Genomic DNA, 18,645 nt, shown 5'->3' with positions numbered 1-18,645 from the left:
GTCTCTGTGCTGTATACATACCATACAGATATACATAACTTCCTCACAGTGAGACACAATCAAACTAAAAGTATTTCTAAGATGCCCATATTTCTTCCATGCAAAACAAATGAAGATATTAAAGGAATAGCAACAGTAATAGAAAATTCTCTCAGCAGTTATTCACAATAATATATTATTTTCCTGTAAATTCTCCTCCCTGGCCAGTAGGTGGCGATATGCACAAAGAATGCAAATTGCCAAAAACAAAAGAAGAATGTGGAAGTGAAGTGGACATTTATAGTAAAGAAAAGTACTTAAATACCTATCATATAATTTTTTAAGACATGGCTTTAATCACTGGAGTCGTATTGATTACTTTTACATTGCCTTTATATGCTTTTTAAGCTTCAATGTTCTGGCCAACATTCACTTGCATTGAATGGACCAAATGATATTTCTCTAAAAATCTTAATTTGTGTTCATCAGCAGAAAGAAAGTCAAACACATCTTGGATGGCATGAGGGTGAGTAAATGATTAGAAAATATAAATTATGGGGTAAAATATTGTGCCTCAGTCACAACTCTCTTTCATTGTTTGGAAGAAAAAGAAAAAAATGCATTGAAAGAGACTGGTGACTAAGGCTAACATTCTGCCTAACATGTCCTTTTGTGTTCCACAGAAGGAAGAATCTCAAACAGGTTTGGAACAACAAGATGGTGAGAAAATGATGATGTAATTTTCATTTTTGGGTGAACTATACCTTTAACTGTGCAGTTTCACAGGCCACCACACCAATGCAGGCTCACTTTTCCTGGCAGGCAAATCACAGATTTGCCTCAAGAAGAAAAATGTGACTGAAAAACTGAGGCCTGATAAGTGTTTCCATTTCTTTTCTGTTTATATTGAATTAATGCTTTTATCTTTCTTATAGCTTTTCCATTCCTTAGCCTTGTTTCCTCATTTCTCCTCTGCTTACTTGCTTCTTCCTTTCACTTCCACATCCCTCGTTTTCTCATTTGTTATTTCATCATTCTGTTGTTCAGATAGAGGGTTGTACATTCTGATTGTCAGACTGTTTTTCAGGGTAAACACTGGACTTATAGTTGGAATCATGTGTGCTGGTGTTCACAGACAGACTGAGGCTACACACTGCAACCGCTGCAGCACACATTAACAATCAGTCCCATCTGGCTGAGAGCACCAGTCCTCCATCCCCCACTCTGTTCTCCCCTCATGTGATCTCTGCAGCCTTTTCTCTTCTCCAACTTGGATTGCAGAGAGCAAAAACCACAATGTCTTTAACTTCTATCTGTGACAGGTACTCTGTCATCAAAAAAAGAAGAAAAAAAAGTTGGATAGGTTAAAAACTATAACTAGAATTATACACTGTATAAATAGATGCTCTGTTATTGTGTATAGATTACAATATGACAATGTCCCTGTTGATTTTTGTTATTACATTAACTTTCAATATTGTTGTTACAAAACTATTATCACTCAGGTGGCTTTCAACAGATGTTCAATACCACTTCTGTTGTGCCTCCACAATAAATCCATATTTTGATTAAAGTATGATTGAAGGTAATGGGTATCCTTTTTAAATGCCAGATGTGTATGACTTTATTATGTGACTTCAAAAGTGATCATAATATGTATGGGTGAGGAGGAGATCAATATTGAAGTCATTTTTACTATAAATATCCACTTTTACTTTCACTTCTACATTCTACTTCTTTTGTTTTTATGGTGATTTGCATTCTTCATGCATATCGCCATCTACTGGTCGGGGCTGGTCAAAGGTGGAGATTTATAGTTAAATAAAATATGGATGTTTTTTTAACCACACCTTTTATATCCCTCCTGAAGACATGGATTTTACCACTGGTGTCATATGGATTACTTTTATGCTGCCTTTATGTGCTTTTTGCAGGTTCAAAGTTCTGGTTAACATTCTCATGCATTGATTTGTGAGGACCTAAAGAGCCGAGATATTCTTTTAAAAACTGTAATTTGTGTTCTGTAGAAGAAAGAAAGTCAGACACATCTAGGAGGCCATGAGGGTGAGTAAATTATGAGTGAATTTTCATTTTTGGGTGAACTATCCTTTTAACTACTCAGACCTTTCACTTGAAATTTAAATTAAGCATGTACATTATAATAAATGTTCTTGCGCACTCTTGTGGTCATGTCAGATAACAGTTATCAGGCGTAAATATTATATATACACCCATAACACAAAATATAAAATACATTGTGTATCCCCACTCATACCAGTGAGAACCAGAATATACAGATTTTGCATTTTCGTTTTGAAAGACTTTACCAATGAGTGATGCATTTGTCCTTTTAAAAAAATTATTGTCCGCATTTTGTTGCGCTCTTTCAGGGCTTTTATTTTGAAATCTGCCACAGTCTTCAACGTGCATATGGTTTTGTGATGTTCTTTGGATTTACAGCTATGGGGGCTGATGCACGTTCTTCGGTACATAAGTTGTTCTTTTTTATTATAGAGTCTCTTAAAAAGCGTTACTCCACAGTTAAAAACAACCCAACACTTATTTAGCTCGATTAGCATTCAGTACCTCACTATGATGTTCAAGAGCGTTTGGTTTCTTAGGCGATTAATGCAACGATACGGTGGAGATTCAAAACGGAGAGTAAGTGGCCACTACTTACCTCCTATGCATTTGATTGCCATAACTCTATAATGGTCAGTTGATCAAAACATTACAGTGTTTTGCTGTATAGCAGCGTGGTAACGTAGTCTTTCTGGATGGTCAGAGTTTTGTCAGGTTGGCTTCAGGTGCGGCAGAGGGCGCTGCTGCTTCTGGTAGTATAACAGCAGAACAGGCAGTCAGAATGTGGGCGCAACATTTCAAACAGCACGGCATCTCTGAGCCTCTCCTCTCCAGTCAATACATTGTAGCTCATGTTCTGGGCAGAAAAACAGTTAGTAGTTCCCATTCATTCCCCTTTTCTCAATAAAATACATCTTCACTTACTTTTGCTCACTTTGTATTCTTTTCTGTCTTTTTTCTCTGAAAGTTGGAATGTGTAGAGAGGGGCAAGCTGAGAGACAAGCTGACAGTTAGAGAGAGAGAAAGAGTGTGGAATCTATGCTCCAAACGTCTTACAAGGTATTACACTGTACATTTGCACTTACTTCTACAACATACCACATAGTGGATAGAGCACATCCGTCCTGTCTGGACTCCTTTTGAGTTTTTAACCCTCCCATTGTCTTAAGTTACTGCAGCCTTCTTTTGTGTGGTCATTTTTGGCCCGTATTAAAAATAAAGACCCCACTTCACCTTTTGTTGTATGATAGTCCCAAAGTGTATAAAGAAATGGTTAAAAAGTTATAAATACTGAAATGTAATGGAGTAAAACATATATATATATATATATATATATAGAATTGTGTATGTTTTAAAACTTGGCAAACATTGGCAGAGGATGTCTCGATTAGCATTTAATTCAATCACTTTTGGCATTTTATAATATCTTAACTATATTAAAACAATTTCTAATTTATTCTGCTTGTAGAAAATTAACAGTGTTCATTTTAGAGTTACAATTTTAGTGCATATCTATTTCACAAATGAATCTTTATTGCCTTTTCCAGCAGTCAAAATGGGCCCACTTTCCATGTCCGTTGCAAAAAATCTGTTCCTCCCCACTAATGTCAAACAATTTGTTGCAGTGTTATAGAAGTTTAAAAAGTTGCCATAATAGTTATTTCTGCCATCTAATGTTTTAGAAGAAAATAACATCCAAAAGGTCTTTTACCATTGGAGGGGCTTTTGCCCCATTGTACCCTATCATATAAAATCATGTTAGTGAACTTATTTACTAACATTTTCAATACTGTAAACAAAACAAAAAAACTGTGTGTGGACATAAGGCTGGGTATTGATACAGATTTCTCGATTCGATTCCAGATTTACAAGCTCTGGATTCGATGCTGATTCTTTTGGGTATATGTCCGTTTTAATGTCCCTTTTGCTTACATTTGAAATAAATTCTCTCCCAGCCTATTGCTGTTAATTGTGCAGGGGACATTCTAACTTTTTGCAGCACATTACGAAAATGTTAATTTTACAAATTTTATTGTATTAGTTTTTCGTGATTTTGGTCACATTTTAGCTTTTTATAAATTTACAAATCCATGTATTCAGTCAATAAATATGATATTGTATTGCATATATTCTTTTTTGTTACAGGTTTACTGTTGATTTGTACTGGTATTTACAGTTGAAATCAGAACTTTACATACACCTTAGCCAAATACATTTAAACTCTGAAAACATTCCCTGTCTTAGGTCAGTTAGGATCACTGCTTTATCTTAAGAATGTGAAATATCAGAATAATAGTAGAGTGAATGACTTATTTCAGCTTTTATTTCTTTCATCACCTTCCCAGTGGGTCAGAAGTTTACATACATGTTGTTAGTATTTGGTAGCATTACCTTTTAATTGTTAAACTTGGGTCTAACATTTTGGGGTAGCCTTCCACAAGCTTCTCACGATAAGTTGCTGGAAATTTGGCCCATTCCTCCAGACAGAACTGTTGTAACTGAGTCAGGTTTATAGGCCTCCTTGCTCACACACGCTTTTTCAGTTCTGCCCACAAAAGCTTTTTCGGATTGACATCAGGGCTTTGTGATGGTCACTCCAATACCTTGAGTTTGTTGTCCTTAAGCCATTTTGCAACAACTTTAGAGGTATGCTTAGGGTCATTGTCCATTTGGAAGACCCATTTGCGACTGAGCTTTAACTTCCTGGCTGATGTCTTGAGATGTTGCTTCAATATATCCACACAATTTTCCTTCCTCATGATTCCATCTATTTTGTGAAGTGCACCAGTCCCTCCTGCAGCAAAGCACCCCCACAACATGATGCTGCCACCCCCATGTATTACAGTTGGAATGGTGTTCTTTGGCTTGCAAGCCTCACCCTTTTTCCTCCAAACATAACGATGGTCATTATGACCAAAAACAGTAAAAAAAAAAAAATTAATTAGCCCAGAGTACATTTCTCCAAAAAGTAAGATCTTTGTCCCCATGTGCACTTGCAAACTGCAGTATGGATTTTTATGGTGGTTTTGGAGCAGTGGCTTCATCCTTGCTGAGCAGCCTTTCAGGTTATGTTGATATAGGACTTGTTTTACTGTGGATATAGATACTTGTTGTGACACGCGCCCAAAGGAAGGGACGGAAACAAGTCTCTGCTTAAGGGGTAAGGTTTTATTTTTCTCTCACACTCTCTGGTTCTGGGTTTTTTTTCTTGGACGGGTTGTCACTGCCATGCTCCGTCACTGCTGCCCTTTTATGCCGCTCTCCTCATGTTACTGAAATTAGAGACAGGTGTTAGTCATCATTTTAGCTCAGGTGTGAGCGCCCTTACCGCTTTTCTCTCCCGGACGGGCGCTTGACCACGCCCCCGCTGCCACACTTGTCTACCTGTGTCCTCCTGCATCTTCACAAGGTCCTTTGCTGTTGTTCTGGGATTGATTCGCACTTTTCGCACCAAAATACAGTCATCTCTAGGAGACTAAATGTGTCTCTTTCCTGAGCGGTATGATAGCTGCGTGGTCCCATGGTGTTTATACTTAAGTATTATTGTTTGTACAGATGAACGTGGTACCTTCATGCATTTGGAAATTGCTCCCAAGGATGAACCAGACTTGTGGAAGTCCATAATTGTTTTTCTGAAGTCTTGGCTGATTTCTTTTGATTTTCCCATGATGTCAAGCAAAGAGTTTGATGGTAGGCCTTAAAATACATCCACAGGTACACCTCCAATTCAGTATACCTCTTATCTGAAGCTAATTGTCTAAAGCAGTTTTACTCGCTATGTTTTCTGAGTGGGACACTTTGGGTTGAGACAATCATTTAGAGGGCCACACCAGTAGTGTAGTCGAAGGCAAACACCATATTCCCATCTATCTTTCATAGGATTTTGTGTTTGTCCACCTAAAATACAGTGAGGAAAATAAGTATTTGAACACCCTGCTATTTTGCAAGTTCTCCCACTTAGAAAACATGGAGGGGTCTAAAATTGTCATCGTAGGTGCATGTCCACTGTGAGAGACATAATCTAAAAAAAAAAATCCAGAAATCACAATGTATGATTTTTTAACTATTTATTTGTATGATACAGCTGCAAATAAGTATTTGAACACCTGTCTATCAGCTAGAATTCTGACCCTCAAAGACCTGTTAGTCTGCCTTTAAAATGTCCACCTCCACTCCATTTATTATCCTAAATTAGATGCACCTATTTGAGGTCATTAGGTGCATAAAGACACCTGTCCACCCCATACAATCAGTAAGAATCCAACTACTAACATGACCAAGACCAAAGAGCTGTCCAAAGACACTAGAGACAAAATTGTACACCTCCACAAGGCTGGAAAGGGCTACGGGGAAATTGCCAAGCAGCTTGGTGAAAAAAGGTCCACTGTTGGAGCAATCATTAGAAAATGGAAGAAGCTAAACATGACTGTCAATCTCCCTCGGACTGAGGCTCCATGCAAGATCTCACCTCGTGTGGTCTCAATGATCCTAAGAAAGGTGAGAAATCAGCCCAGAACTACACGGAAGGAGCTGGTCAATGACCTGAAAAGAGCTGGGACCACCGTTTCCAAGGTTACTGTTGGTAATACACTAAGACGTCATGGTTTGAAATCATGCATGGCACGGAAGGTTCCCTGCTTAAACCAACACATGTCAAGGCCCGTCTTAAGTTTGCCAATGACCATTTGGATGATCCAGAGGAGTCATGGGAGAAAGTCATGTGGTCAGATGAGACCAAAATAGAACTTTTTGGTCATAATTCCACTAACCGTGTTTGGAGGAAGAAGAATGATGAGTACCATCCCAAGAACACCATCCCTACTGTGAAGCATGGGGTGGTAGCATCATGCTTTGGGGGTGTTTTTCTGCACATGGGACAGGGCTGACTGCACTGTATTAAGGAGAGGATGACCGGGGCCATGTATTGCGAGATTTTGGGGAACAACCTCCTTCCCTCAGTTAGAGCATTGAAGATGGGTCGAGGCTGGGTCTTCCAACATGACAATGACCCGAATCACACAGCCAGGATAACCAAGGAGTGGCTCTGTAAGAAGCATATCAAGGTTCTGGCGTGGCCTAGCCAGTCTCCAGACCTAAACCCAATAGAGAATCTTTGGAGGGAGCTCAAACTCCGTGTTTCTCAGCGACAGCCCAGAAACCTGACTGATCTAGAGAAGATCTGTGTGGAGGAGTGGGCCAAAATCCCTCCTGCAGTGTGTGCAAACCTGGTGAAAAACTAGAGGAAACGTTTGACCTCTGTAATTGCAAACAAAGGCTACTGTACCAAATATTAACATTGATTTTCTCAGGTGTTCAAATACTTATTTGCAGCTGTATCATACAAATAAATAGTTAAAAAATCATACATTGTGATTTCTGGATTTTGTTTTTAGATTATGTCTCTCACAGTGGACATGCACCTACGATGACAATTTCAGACCCCTCCATGATTTCTAAGTGGGAGAACTTGCAAAATAGCAGGGTGTTCAAATACTTATTTTCCTCACTGTAAGTGATGATACGTATGGCTGCCAGAACAACGAGTAGGCTTTTGACCCCGAATCTTCAATTTAATAACACGATGCATTTTGTACTTTTCTTCCAATATTATCTATAATCAATTGCAAATTCAGAGCAATATTGATTTGATGTACAACAAACACACACACACACACACACACACACACACATCAAATATGCTACATCACATGTATAAGACTCATATTAAGGGTTACCGCAGTTGTTGGATGAGTGAAAACATCCCTTCTGCCCCTTTTCTAAAATTCAATCTAAATGTATTGTCTGTTGTTGCTATCCTTGTGAGGCAAGCCAGGTATGCATTGGTCTTTTTCTCTGTTTTTGTTTCACAATGTTCATTGTTGAAAATGTTCATTGTTGAAAATGACAAAAAATGATGTCAGCTTATGCACGCACTGCTTCAGAAGTGGATACTCTGTGTCTGACACAAGGCTTCAGAAATGGGTAACACCTGATCTTAGTTCACCTTGCAATGTGTTATTTGCCTGCAGCTCTACTATCTCACTCTCTATTCCAGCATGGTCAGAACAGAGAGCTGTGATGACTGGGGTGAGAGATGACACTCGCACATGAAAGGGGTTCTCAATGAAGTTGAAAACCTCCTTGTACTCCATGATATCCTTGAATCTTTATTCAAACTCCAACTTCAGCTCCTACTAGCAAACTGATATGTGTTGGTTGCTGTAGCTGAGCAGTTCCATTCTATTCTGGCTGTTCTGTTCAACAGCTTCGCTATACTGCCATCTATTTGCTGTCCAGGGAACAATATATATTTTCAATGACGTGATTCAGGCCTGCATTAAACACATTGAATTGAAATTGTGTCAATGTTATGTATAATTAATGGGAAATAGAAAAATAAAATTTGCAGCTCGCAATGTGGCCCCCGGGCCGCGCAATGAGTACCACTGGTCTAAAGGCTTGATATAATTTTCTGGAATTTTCCAAGCTACTTAAAGGCACAGTTAACTTTGTGTATGTAAACTTCTGACACACTGGAATTGTGATATAGTCAATTAAATGTGAAACAATCTGTCTGTAAAGAATTGTCTGAAAAATTACTTGTGTCATGCACAAAGTAGGTGTCTTAAACGACTTGCCAAAACTATAGTTTGTTAATATGAAATCTGTGGAGTGGTTAAAAAATTAGTTTTTATGACTTTAACCTAAGTGTATGTAAATGTCTGACTTCAACTGTACATTGATTTGTTGAACATGTGCTAAAAATCAATACTGTCTCTTTAAGAATACCAGCATTTCTGTAAAGAGCGTCTGTAAATGAGCACGTTAACAAGAGAGACTCGAATGGCTTTACCTCATCTGTGCTATGCATGATTAGATTGTTAGTTGTTTTGATCAACAACTGACTGTGAAGAGCAAAAAGGGTGTTTAAAAGAGGCATTTTTCAATTACAAATTGAATTGATTCTATCTTGTCTTTGGACATCATTACATGGAACAATTTTTACTCTCAACATGTTGCGAAAAGATTTTGCTGAATACTCCACTACTATACTACACAATCACCAGTTAGTGAAATCTGAACTTTTACCAGCCAGTTGCCAAACATATACATTTTACTCTCATAGCGCAAAATTTGGTTGCAAATGCGAGTGATTTCCTTCGTTGTAGTAGAGGGTTGCGCAAAGAGCACATGACTTCTTGGGATTTAAGAATCGATATTGAGATGGTTCAAATGAAGATTGCGATGCATAGGAAAATCAATATATTTACACACCTCTAGTGAACAAACCCCATTTGAGAGGAAAGTATGCAGTTTGGGGGAAAGATGCAGTACACAGTGAAGCAGGTCTGGGAGCTAGTGAACAGCATGGGGCGTTTTTTTTTATATATGTCAAATTTGATTCTTAGATGTACAAAAAAATATTTAAAGCTGTATTATATCCATAAAATCAGAAGGTTGAAGGTCACACCTGGTGTGTGTGTGTGTGTGTGTGTGTGTGTGTGTGTGTGTGTGTGTGTGTGTGTGTGTGTGTGTGTGTGTGTGTGTGTGTGTGAATGGGTGAATAAGTTACAGTGTAAAGCTCTTTGAAAACCGCTAAGGTTAAAAAAGCACTGTATAAATGCAGACCATTTACCATATACAGAAATTAATTTTCTTTTTTCTTTTGTTTGTTTTTTGATGGTCTTCACAGTCACAATGTTTGGTTCCAGTACCAGAAACTATGCTGTATTTATTACATATTATTTACCTGTCAAAGACAATAGGAGGGTTAATGATAAAGACCCTATACACACATAAATGTCCTCAAAGAACATTAAATGACTGTAAATGTTAAAATATTTGCAAGAAAGTAACACTGCCATAATATAACCTGAAGACACAAAGAAGCTAATTTTATGAGTTAAATGTAAATGTTTGTTATTCATTTACTTTTTAAGATCCAGCCTAAACCATTTCTCAGGATTTATTACTTATTCCACCCACTGATCATTCTTTATGCATGTCTGATGGAGAACAAATCAGAAAGCAAGAAAACATGAAGAGAACTATAAATCATCTGATTTTGCATTCTTTTCTCATTATATTATAATGATATTTGCATTGCTATTGCAAAATGCTATGTCATTAATTTCACAGACATATGTAGTGAGGTTTCTATACAGTTGCGTGCGAGATGAGTAACTTTAAACACCATCTTTCTAAATCTTGTAAATGTATTATATGTACATTTTTATGACTTCACATTAATTGAGATATATGTAAATGTATAGAATATTTATAGAATATAGAATTTATTCGTCACACCATAGGACTATCAAATTGAACATTGGTGAAAAATAAATGGTGAACGGTCGTTACCTAAAATTAATACACTTTCCCTTAAACACTAATATAAATTTTAACCTTAAATATGAATGCTGAGGAAATAATTTCATGTCCATGTTATTTAACATCTACCCAGATATCCAAATACATTTGTAAGTTCTGGAAACATTAAAAATTAATCTGCATTGGCAAGTCTTTGGATATTGTGTGCCTTTCCTCCATACCTGATTCACTGTGTCAGACTCTGCAAATAGTAACTTTGTATGAAGAGTCTAAGTTAAAGCCTCTGAGAAGATAGATTGCCTGTTGTCCTGACCTTCAAGAACGTGTGTGTTTTTTAGGATGCCAGTACAGTATGTTATTGAGGAGTGGGACTTCAGAGACCTTACTCTGAAAATGAGGCCTCCGGTGTTCATACCCCGTCCTGAGACAGAGGTGACAAACTTCACGAATCCACTCACTCACACAGTGACCCACTTAGCACTTGTCACTTTTGCAACTGATAATGGACTTTAAATAGATGTCACTTTTTGGATAAACACAGATTGTTTGTTTGAAAACATATATTTCCAAATGGACACACTGATTATAGTGAATACTGTATATGCGGTATGCGTGTCATGTGCATGTGATTTGCAGGAGCTGGTTGGTCTGGTTCTAGAGGACCTCCAGTTGAGATGGGGGGAAATGTACAGGACTGATTTACGATGTCTAGAGGTGGGCTGTGGATCTGGGGCCATCTCTCTAAGTCTACTACACAGCATTCCACAGGTTAGCGCCCTAGGTGCATTTGTCCTAATTATTTATCTTGCTGTTCTTAGTAATGTAGCATGTCATGTGTAACATCTGTTCCCATGTGTCTTTAAGCTCAGGGTATTTGCTTTGGACCAGAGCCAGACAGCAGTATGTCTAACAACGGAAAATGCAAGCAGGTGATTGCCAGCGCCTCTGTTCAGCATAGGCCAATGGTTCTCAACTGGTTTTGCTTCAGGACCCAGATTTTACATTGGACCAATGCCATAACCCGCATTTAATGCACTCAGGGCCATATTTTCTTTCACCTTGCGTAGTTGTGTCCATAGTTTTTGAGGGTAAGGGCATGTCATGCAGCATGCCCATGTTGGCATTTACGAAGTGACTGATAAATTTGCACCAAAATTGTCTTCGACATCTTCAATTGATGATATAGGTTTTATCCTCCCTTTTAAAAGTTGATGATTTGCATATTTATATCACTAATGCTGCTTGATAATATGTTAGTTGCATTTTATAATTAGCATTTAGCATCATATTTTCTCTGCTACCCACGACTACCAGAACAGGTCTTCAACCAGTTTTACCTACTAGATGAGAGTCACCAACATTGTGTCTACATTTGGATGATTCGATATTTATTATTTGATTATAGATATTGAATTCCACATATGTCAGTAGTCTCTTTTTTATGTTCCAGATTGGGTCTACAGGACAGACTAGATGTCCGACATTTAGATGTGATTAACGGTAAGACTGATGAAAATAGCGTGGAAAGTCCTCACTCAAGCAATGACTAATCATGGCAGTTAATTATTCTTAGATTTGTTTGTGTGGGTGAGAGAAAGTAAAGGTGGTAAAATTTGGTCAGAGCATAAGAAGCATGTGATTTTCTGTTGAACCTGTCCATTTTAAATATCTATTTTCAGATGATGAAATTTTTTCAATGGCTTTTATACAAGCATGTCATAAGGACATTTCAATGCAAACTGGTAAACCATCAGCATAGAACCATTATATCATTATGAATACACTTTTAGAAATTTCTACACTATGCACTCACATTTTTGGGAGATAATTATGTGCTTTTCAAAGACTGCTTTAAGTCAGCATGATCGACACTGTTTAATTGAAATGGTGACAAAATTAAAGTTCTCGTATTGCGAGATTGATAGTTGGCTGAACAAAAATGAGTAGTTCTCTCAACAAAATGTTTTGCATTTAGTGAACAAACAAACAAATTCACATTGACTAAACAAACAATGCACACCATCTGTATTAGTTCCTGCTGCAAATTGATCTGTATCTGTATTTGGATAGAACCAAATGTCAAAACTAAATGAAATTTAACATCGCACTCAGGTTGGTTTGAAAAATGAATAAATGGGATCATGTGATACATTAAAATAGACATTTCATTGGGGCCTGGGTAGCTCAGTGTTAAAGACGCTGGCTACCACCACTGGAGTTCGATAGTTTGAATCCCAGGGCGTGCTGAGTGACTCCAGCCGGGTCTCCCTTAGCAACCAAATTGGCCCGGTTGCTAGGGAGGGTAGAGTCACACGGGGTAACCTCCTCGTGATTGCTATAGTGGGACGCGTGGTAAGTTTTGCGTGGATGGCGTGGCGTGAAGCCTCCACACGCGCTATATATCCGCTGTAACACGCTCAACAAGCCACATGATAAGATTCACCGGTTGACGGTCTCAGATGCGGAGGCAGCTGGGATTCGTCCTATGCCACCAGATTGAGACGAGTCGCTACGCCATCACGAGGACTTAGAGCACATTGGGAATTGGGCGTTCCAAATAGGGAGAAGGGAGGGGAATAGACATTTCAAGAAGTGGAAAATGCATATGATGTAGTGTCTTAATTAATGCTACTCTCGCCAAGCTCCAGCAATAAATAGAGACCGCAAACGGAGTCGAGACCGCGGCCATCTGATTTGAAATCACACTGTGCACATTTTCATTTTTAAGGTTTACGCTAGAAATATTGGCTTCACAGACTCATAAATTCATGGAATTTTGATATGCTTATTTAAAATGGTGATTTATTCTTGTGCTCCTTGGATAATCAGTCAAAAAATTATATTTTGTATTATTCAGATGAATTCGTTATTCGTTTTGAAGTCATTATTCATGTCTTTCCGAATACAGCAATTTGGCTTCGGGCACACCCTAACTAAGGACAATTATAGACAATGGAGAGATCTCAAAAATCTTGCATCATGTTGCCTTGATTTTTTAAGTTTTCTCAGCAATTCTTTTTTTAGAGTTAGTTCAGGATAAGGTGACAAACTGGTACATAAAGTACTTATTAATTCCGATTTAATTTTCATTTATAGCTAATTTACTTGCTGCTGTGTCGGTGATGAATGAAAAAGCTTTAAGGGAATGAAGCATGAGGGAGTAGCTGGCATCTTTGATTGTTGCATTTCCCAGGTCCTTTCATTTCCTCTCTCTTTGTTTTGGCTCTTTTGTTGTGACTGTCCAAAGTGACCTTTGCATGAGTCACAGCTAGACCTGCACGTATAATCTGCAGCCACAAAATTCCACAAAAACCTCAACGGATTTCTGCTGAATGGAATCCAACTCGTTTACAATACACATCCCCCCACCCCTTGCTATTTAAGAAGTATTTTAGCTTATTTGATCATGCTTACAGATGCCATTGAAAGTTTTAACCATCTTACAATATTTGCTGTAAAGTTCATGCTGACTGCACATTAAGTAAAACTTATTTTTGTTAGTGTATTAGATAAGATGAGTATAATAGTGGATAATCGAGATTTTCCGGGATTGGATCAGATAAATCCAAGAAGGGCCTTGATGGCAGTGAAATAGAATTGTTTCACTAATTCCAGAGATTTGCTGGGTTTTTCTGGTTACAGCTTGTCTTTCATCTAGAAAGGAACAAGGCATTCAGTTCAATCCTCCTCACTGCTAAATGTCAGGTTTGTTACACGGAGACAGACTGACCTACCCACATTGCTTTTATAAGGCTCTGAGATTAACTTGTTTTTTTTTTCGTTAACTGCTGCACTTCACTGACTTCATAAATGAAGGTAGTTCTACAGAAATGTTGGCCAAACATCTTGTTAAGTGTTGTTTTTGGAGCTAGTAGACTCAATTGGAGGATTATTTCAGGAAAGTCATGGATCATTAACAGAAAGTGTTTGAAATAACACTAGCCTACTGCGTACACTGTATTACATAAGTATATACTGTGTATTATGTGCTATAATATGTATATAGTATAAAAATATATGATAATATTTTATTCAAACCAAACAACTGAATATATTTCAGACTTTTAATTTCCCATTGGGGAAATGAATTATCAAAATGCTTTTACCATTTTATTTAATTGTTTTCCTCCCTTGATATATTTTTAATTAGCTCATTATTAAGGTATTTATTCTTTATATAAAATTTGTATAAAATTGGATGACGAGGGAACCAAATGTTTTTTCTAATCCTAGATGCAGATTCAATTATGAGTGAATGTGGCCCTGTTCACTTTCTAGTCAGCAACCCGCCCTACCTGCTGAGTCAAGAGATGAAGTCATTGCAAACAGAAATACTCCTGTAAGTCCAACCAGAGATGTGGACACCTGTGAATTTAGCCTGTTATGTAACCTATTATGTAACCTATTATGTATGTATCTCTTAATGGTCCCACCTCTTCACTGGAAGGTTTGAGGACCACGGCGCATTGGACGGGGGTTCAGACGGCCTGTCTGTTATTCGCCCAATTCTGGCTTTAGCCTCTAAGCTCTTAACAGAGCGAGGGTAAGCGAAAAGCATGTGTTTGTCAACAGCCATAATATGTGGTTTGGCATTATATCTGTTTCTTGTTGAAAATTCTCATGTGTTGTGTCCTTTTAGCCAGCAATATAAATAGAATGGTTTAATCTTGCTAAGAAGCTTTCCCGGCATATCTTAAATGCTTCAGGGAATCGCGTGCTACACAGTTCTGTGTAGTTCAGCAGATAACAGTATTCCTGGGACCAGATCATTCTCCCAGTACTCCCCCCGCCCACGTTCCTGCCAAGACACATGTATGCATAAGCATGCACAATAATGAACAGCCCAATTAGCCTTTGGTGATGATAATGGCAAAACTTTGTTTTGTCATTGTGCAAGGTGATATTGTTTTTTGCCTGTAAAACGACATAGTCACATTCTTCGTATCGAATGGCTTTTGAGGTTGTAATGGCTTTCGAGGTTGTTTTTATGTGGTAAAAGATCCTGTCAGTCACCTGTCACATTTTGCTCTCCTCCTTTAAATGTCTGTGTCTGCCCAGGCGCGTTTACCTTGAGGTTGCCCCATGCCATCCTCCTGTCATTCAGAAGCTGATAGAGGAGAGGATGCCAGGGTTGCTTTATCTGGAAACCCGCTGTGACCTCACCAACAGGTCAGGTTCTTCTGTTAACACTATGTGCAGTTTTTTGTTTTGATATTCTGCTCAATTTCAGTGAAGGTCTGCTATAAGACTGCCTTAAAACAAACATTTATGAAATCAAAATTAATTCCTATTGAGTAGGCTGAGTAATTTCCATCTTACAGTATAATTGAACGAGTAAGTAAAGTATAATACAAACAAATTTTTACTTAGTTAATTATGTTCATGGTGGTGCCTCAAATCAATTATTATTTTTGTTATAGCTATTGATAATTATATAAAAAGAATAGTTTCAATTCTGTCATAATTTACTCACCATTACGGTGTTCCAAATGCATACAACGTACATTCTTCCTTGGAACACAAAATGAGTTATTTAGCAGAATCTCCATGCTGCTCTTTTCCATGTAGTGAAAGTGAATGGTGACCACAGCTGTCAAGAAAGATTTTCTAGATTTTCAGTAAATAACCACTCAAATTTCAGTTTGTTCCTCACACAGAGCTATTCAGTGGCCAGGCCCAAATGAAATCTCTAGATTTTCTGTGCTGATTTGGAGGGAAAACCTTAGAAGGGTTTTTACAGTAAACATAGTAAAATGTATTAAATGGAGCTGAGAGTAATACACTCTTGTTGGTAGCAGAAAGCATCAAGAAATGGGCAAATATTGAAATTATGAAAATCCAAAATGTTTTATAAACATACATGCAAGCGGTGGGGAAAGCGTAATACTTTTATGAATGACAGATGTCATAATTTTGTGGAAATCTGAAAAGTTTTCTGCTGAGGTCTGAGCATGCAGATTCCATCTGGGCCTGCCAATGGCTTTTGTAGACTTTTTTTTTTTTTGACCATATTGGAACTTGGCACCCCCTGGTCCCCATCCACTTTCATTGTTTGAAGGAGAGCAGCTTGGACATACTGCTAAACTCCTCCACGGAAGAAAGCAAGTCATAAGGGTGATTAAATGACAGAATTTTCAAACTTTTTTTAATTTGTATTTACTCTATTGCATCTTTTGAACAGATCAGTATCTCTAAGGCAATGTGAGATTATTTTATAATTATCTTTAAAATAGGAACTATAATCTCAATCCCACAAACCCTTCTAAGTGCAAAACTAGACTGCAATGTAATTTTCCATTTCAAGTAACTCTGTCACCCAATTATCTCTGGGTGTCAAATCAGCAGCTTTTTTTATTTACAATGCACTGATAAGACACTCTTGTTTTGTTTTCCAGGCCCCGATTCTGTATTTTACAGAAGAAGGGATAGAATGACTGAAGCAAAGTATGGAGAAAAACACATTTGGAAAGGCTGGAGGCCGGGAGACGGTCACAGGGTATACACACAGCTAAAAAAAAAAGGAGAGGAGACATGAGATTAATTAGTAGAGACTCTACCTTTAGGAATTGCCTGTTAAAGTGGCCTTTTTGCCAAATTGCTTATGGCACACTGCCAGTCCCTTCACTGTCCTGCTTGCTCCCAGCAAGCACTGTTTTTCTAAGAGTTAAAAACCTGGCTAATCCAACCTTGTGGCTCTATTTGTACAACATACTGTTGTTATAGCTTCACCATTGGCTTGATTTTTATTGGTAAGCAAGCAGGTGTGCATTGCTTTGGTTTGTTGTAATGAGACTGCATCAATTGTGAGTGCGCCCAGTGTGCCAATGTCAGGGTGCTTTAGATAATTATTCAGGCCTTTTCTAAGAACTCCCCCTCCCAGCCCTGCACTAGTCTCTCCCTGGAAGTAATGCGCTCATTCTGCGAAACAGCTGGCCCATTGCCGCTGCTCTCTCACTCAGCTAGACCACAAAGACAGACATAGAGACAACATGACTTGCTCCATTACCATAACCTATAAAAGCACTCTGTATCTGTCTATTCTGTTCACAGAATAGGTGAAATAGAATTTGACACGTACACAAGCTCATTTTTGTTTTGGTAATGTGTTAATAAAGCCATGTTTTCATTTATTTAACATTCTTGTAGACCTCTGCGATGTCATTAGTGTTGAACACCTGTGTTGTTTACACTAATACATTTATATTTAATGCTCCAATGTGTCAATGCTTACAGCTTAATTTAGAAACTTTTTGATAAAGAAACCTAATAGAACCTTTTGAAGTGATTTGTTCAATTAAATAATTCTCACTCAGTACCCTTACTGATACTGTTCTCAGATTCATTATTTCTGTATTGTTTTTTATTACATATTTAGGTCACCAGAAAATTTACATAAGCTTGTGCGGCACTGGGATCGAGTTTAAAAAAAAAAACTCTGCCTCAGTTTCTTGGAAATATGAATCACGGTTTGCTGAAAGAATGATTCACTATCGGGAAAATGGGACGAGGAAACAATGCTGTTATACTGTATTCCTATACAGTACATTTATCATAAATATCATTATTAATATCCTGTTATACTTATCAATCTCAGATAAATGGTTTGGTATTCAAATAATTTAAGTCCTGCCTATTTGTTAGATGAGAGAGTATTCCAATATACTAATATAAATGATACATTATTGGTTATTTTCTTTCCTTAAAAAAAAAAAAGCATAATAAATTGGAGGTGAGGGGGGGGGTTCCATAAATATTGTTAGATTTTTGTATAGGCTATATTATAATTTTTTAATTACTTGCTACACAATATAAATCAAATTCCCAGAAATATGTATGAGGTGCGTAGTCTAATAATATTCTACATGGTTGTACTCATGTGCTCAACAATTATGGATCCATTCATCAGAAAGCCATCTAATTTTGTACAAGGAGCACATTTTGAGCTCGGATGATTAACTGAAGTGCAAAGCAAATTCATGCACATTTGTTCATCCAATAATCCTATTATTCTGTGATTAGAACCCTGAATGACCTTGTTCGAGACACTTACTGGAAGGCCAGTGCTTAGAAGTAGAGATAGTCTGATTGTTTGATTCTCTGTAGTGCTATTCTGTATCTATTCCCTTCTATGAAAACATTTCATAATTCTGGGTCACATTAAAATCTCCCTCTCTCTAGGTGAAGAGTGAATAATTGCCTGTATTCATCTTAACAGGCCCCTTTTTCCATGGCTTTACGAAATTGTAATAAAAA

At 37.7% G+C, this 18,645-nt stretch overlaps 1 protein-coding gene across 2 annotated transcripts; it reads left to right on the top strand.

Annotated features, from left to right (window-relative positions):
* The first annotated feature begins 2,402 nt into the window (after positions 1–2,402).
* Positions 2,403–18,641, top strand: hemk1 (HemK methyltransferase family member 1). Of its 2 annotated transcripts, XM_052140591.1 has the most exons (11): positions 2,403–2,640; positions 2,765–2,932; positions 3,029–3,120; positions 10,731–10,824; positions 11,029–11,160; positions 11,257–11,321; positions 11,843–11,892; positions 14,626–14,731; positions 14,840–14,935; positions 15,451–15,561; positions 16,788–18,640. In XM_052140591.1, the coding sequence occupies exons 1-11, from the start codon at positions 2,572–2,574 to the stop codon at positions 16,819–16,821; spliced, it is 1,017 nt and encodes a 338-aa protein (XP_051996551.1). In that variant the 5' UTR covers positions 2,403–2,571; the 3' UTR covers positions 16,822–18,640. The 2 variants fall into 2 exon arrangements, with proteins under 2 accessions (XP_051996551.1, XP_051996552.1); XM_052140592.1 differs by lacking the exon at positions 2,765–2,932 and having other exon boundaries at positions 2,410–2,465; positions 16,788–18,641.
* Positions 18,642–18,645: the final 4 nt, after the last annotated feature.

Source organism: Xyrauchen texanus, chromosome 13 (assembly GCF_025860055.1).
Source record: "Xyrauchen texanus isolate HMW12.3.18 chromosome 13, RBS_HiC_50CHRs, whole genome shotgun sequence".
NCBI lineage: Eukaryota > Metazoa > Chordata > Actinopteri > Cypriniformes > Catostomidae > Xyrauchen > Xyrauchen texanus.
Note: the sequence above shows the minus strand (reverse complement) of the source record. Positions and strands in the feature narration are given on the sequence as shown.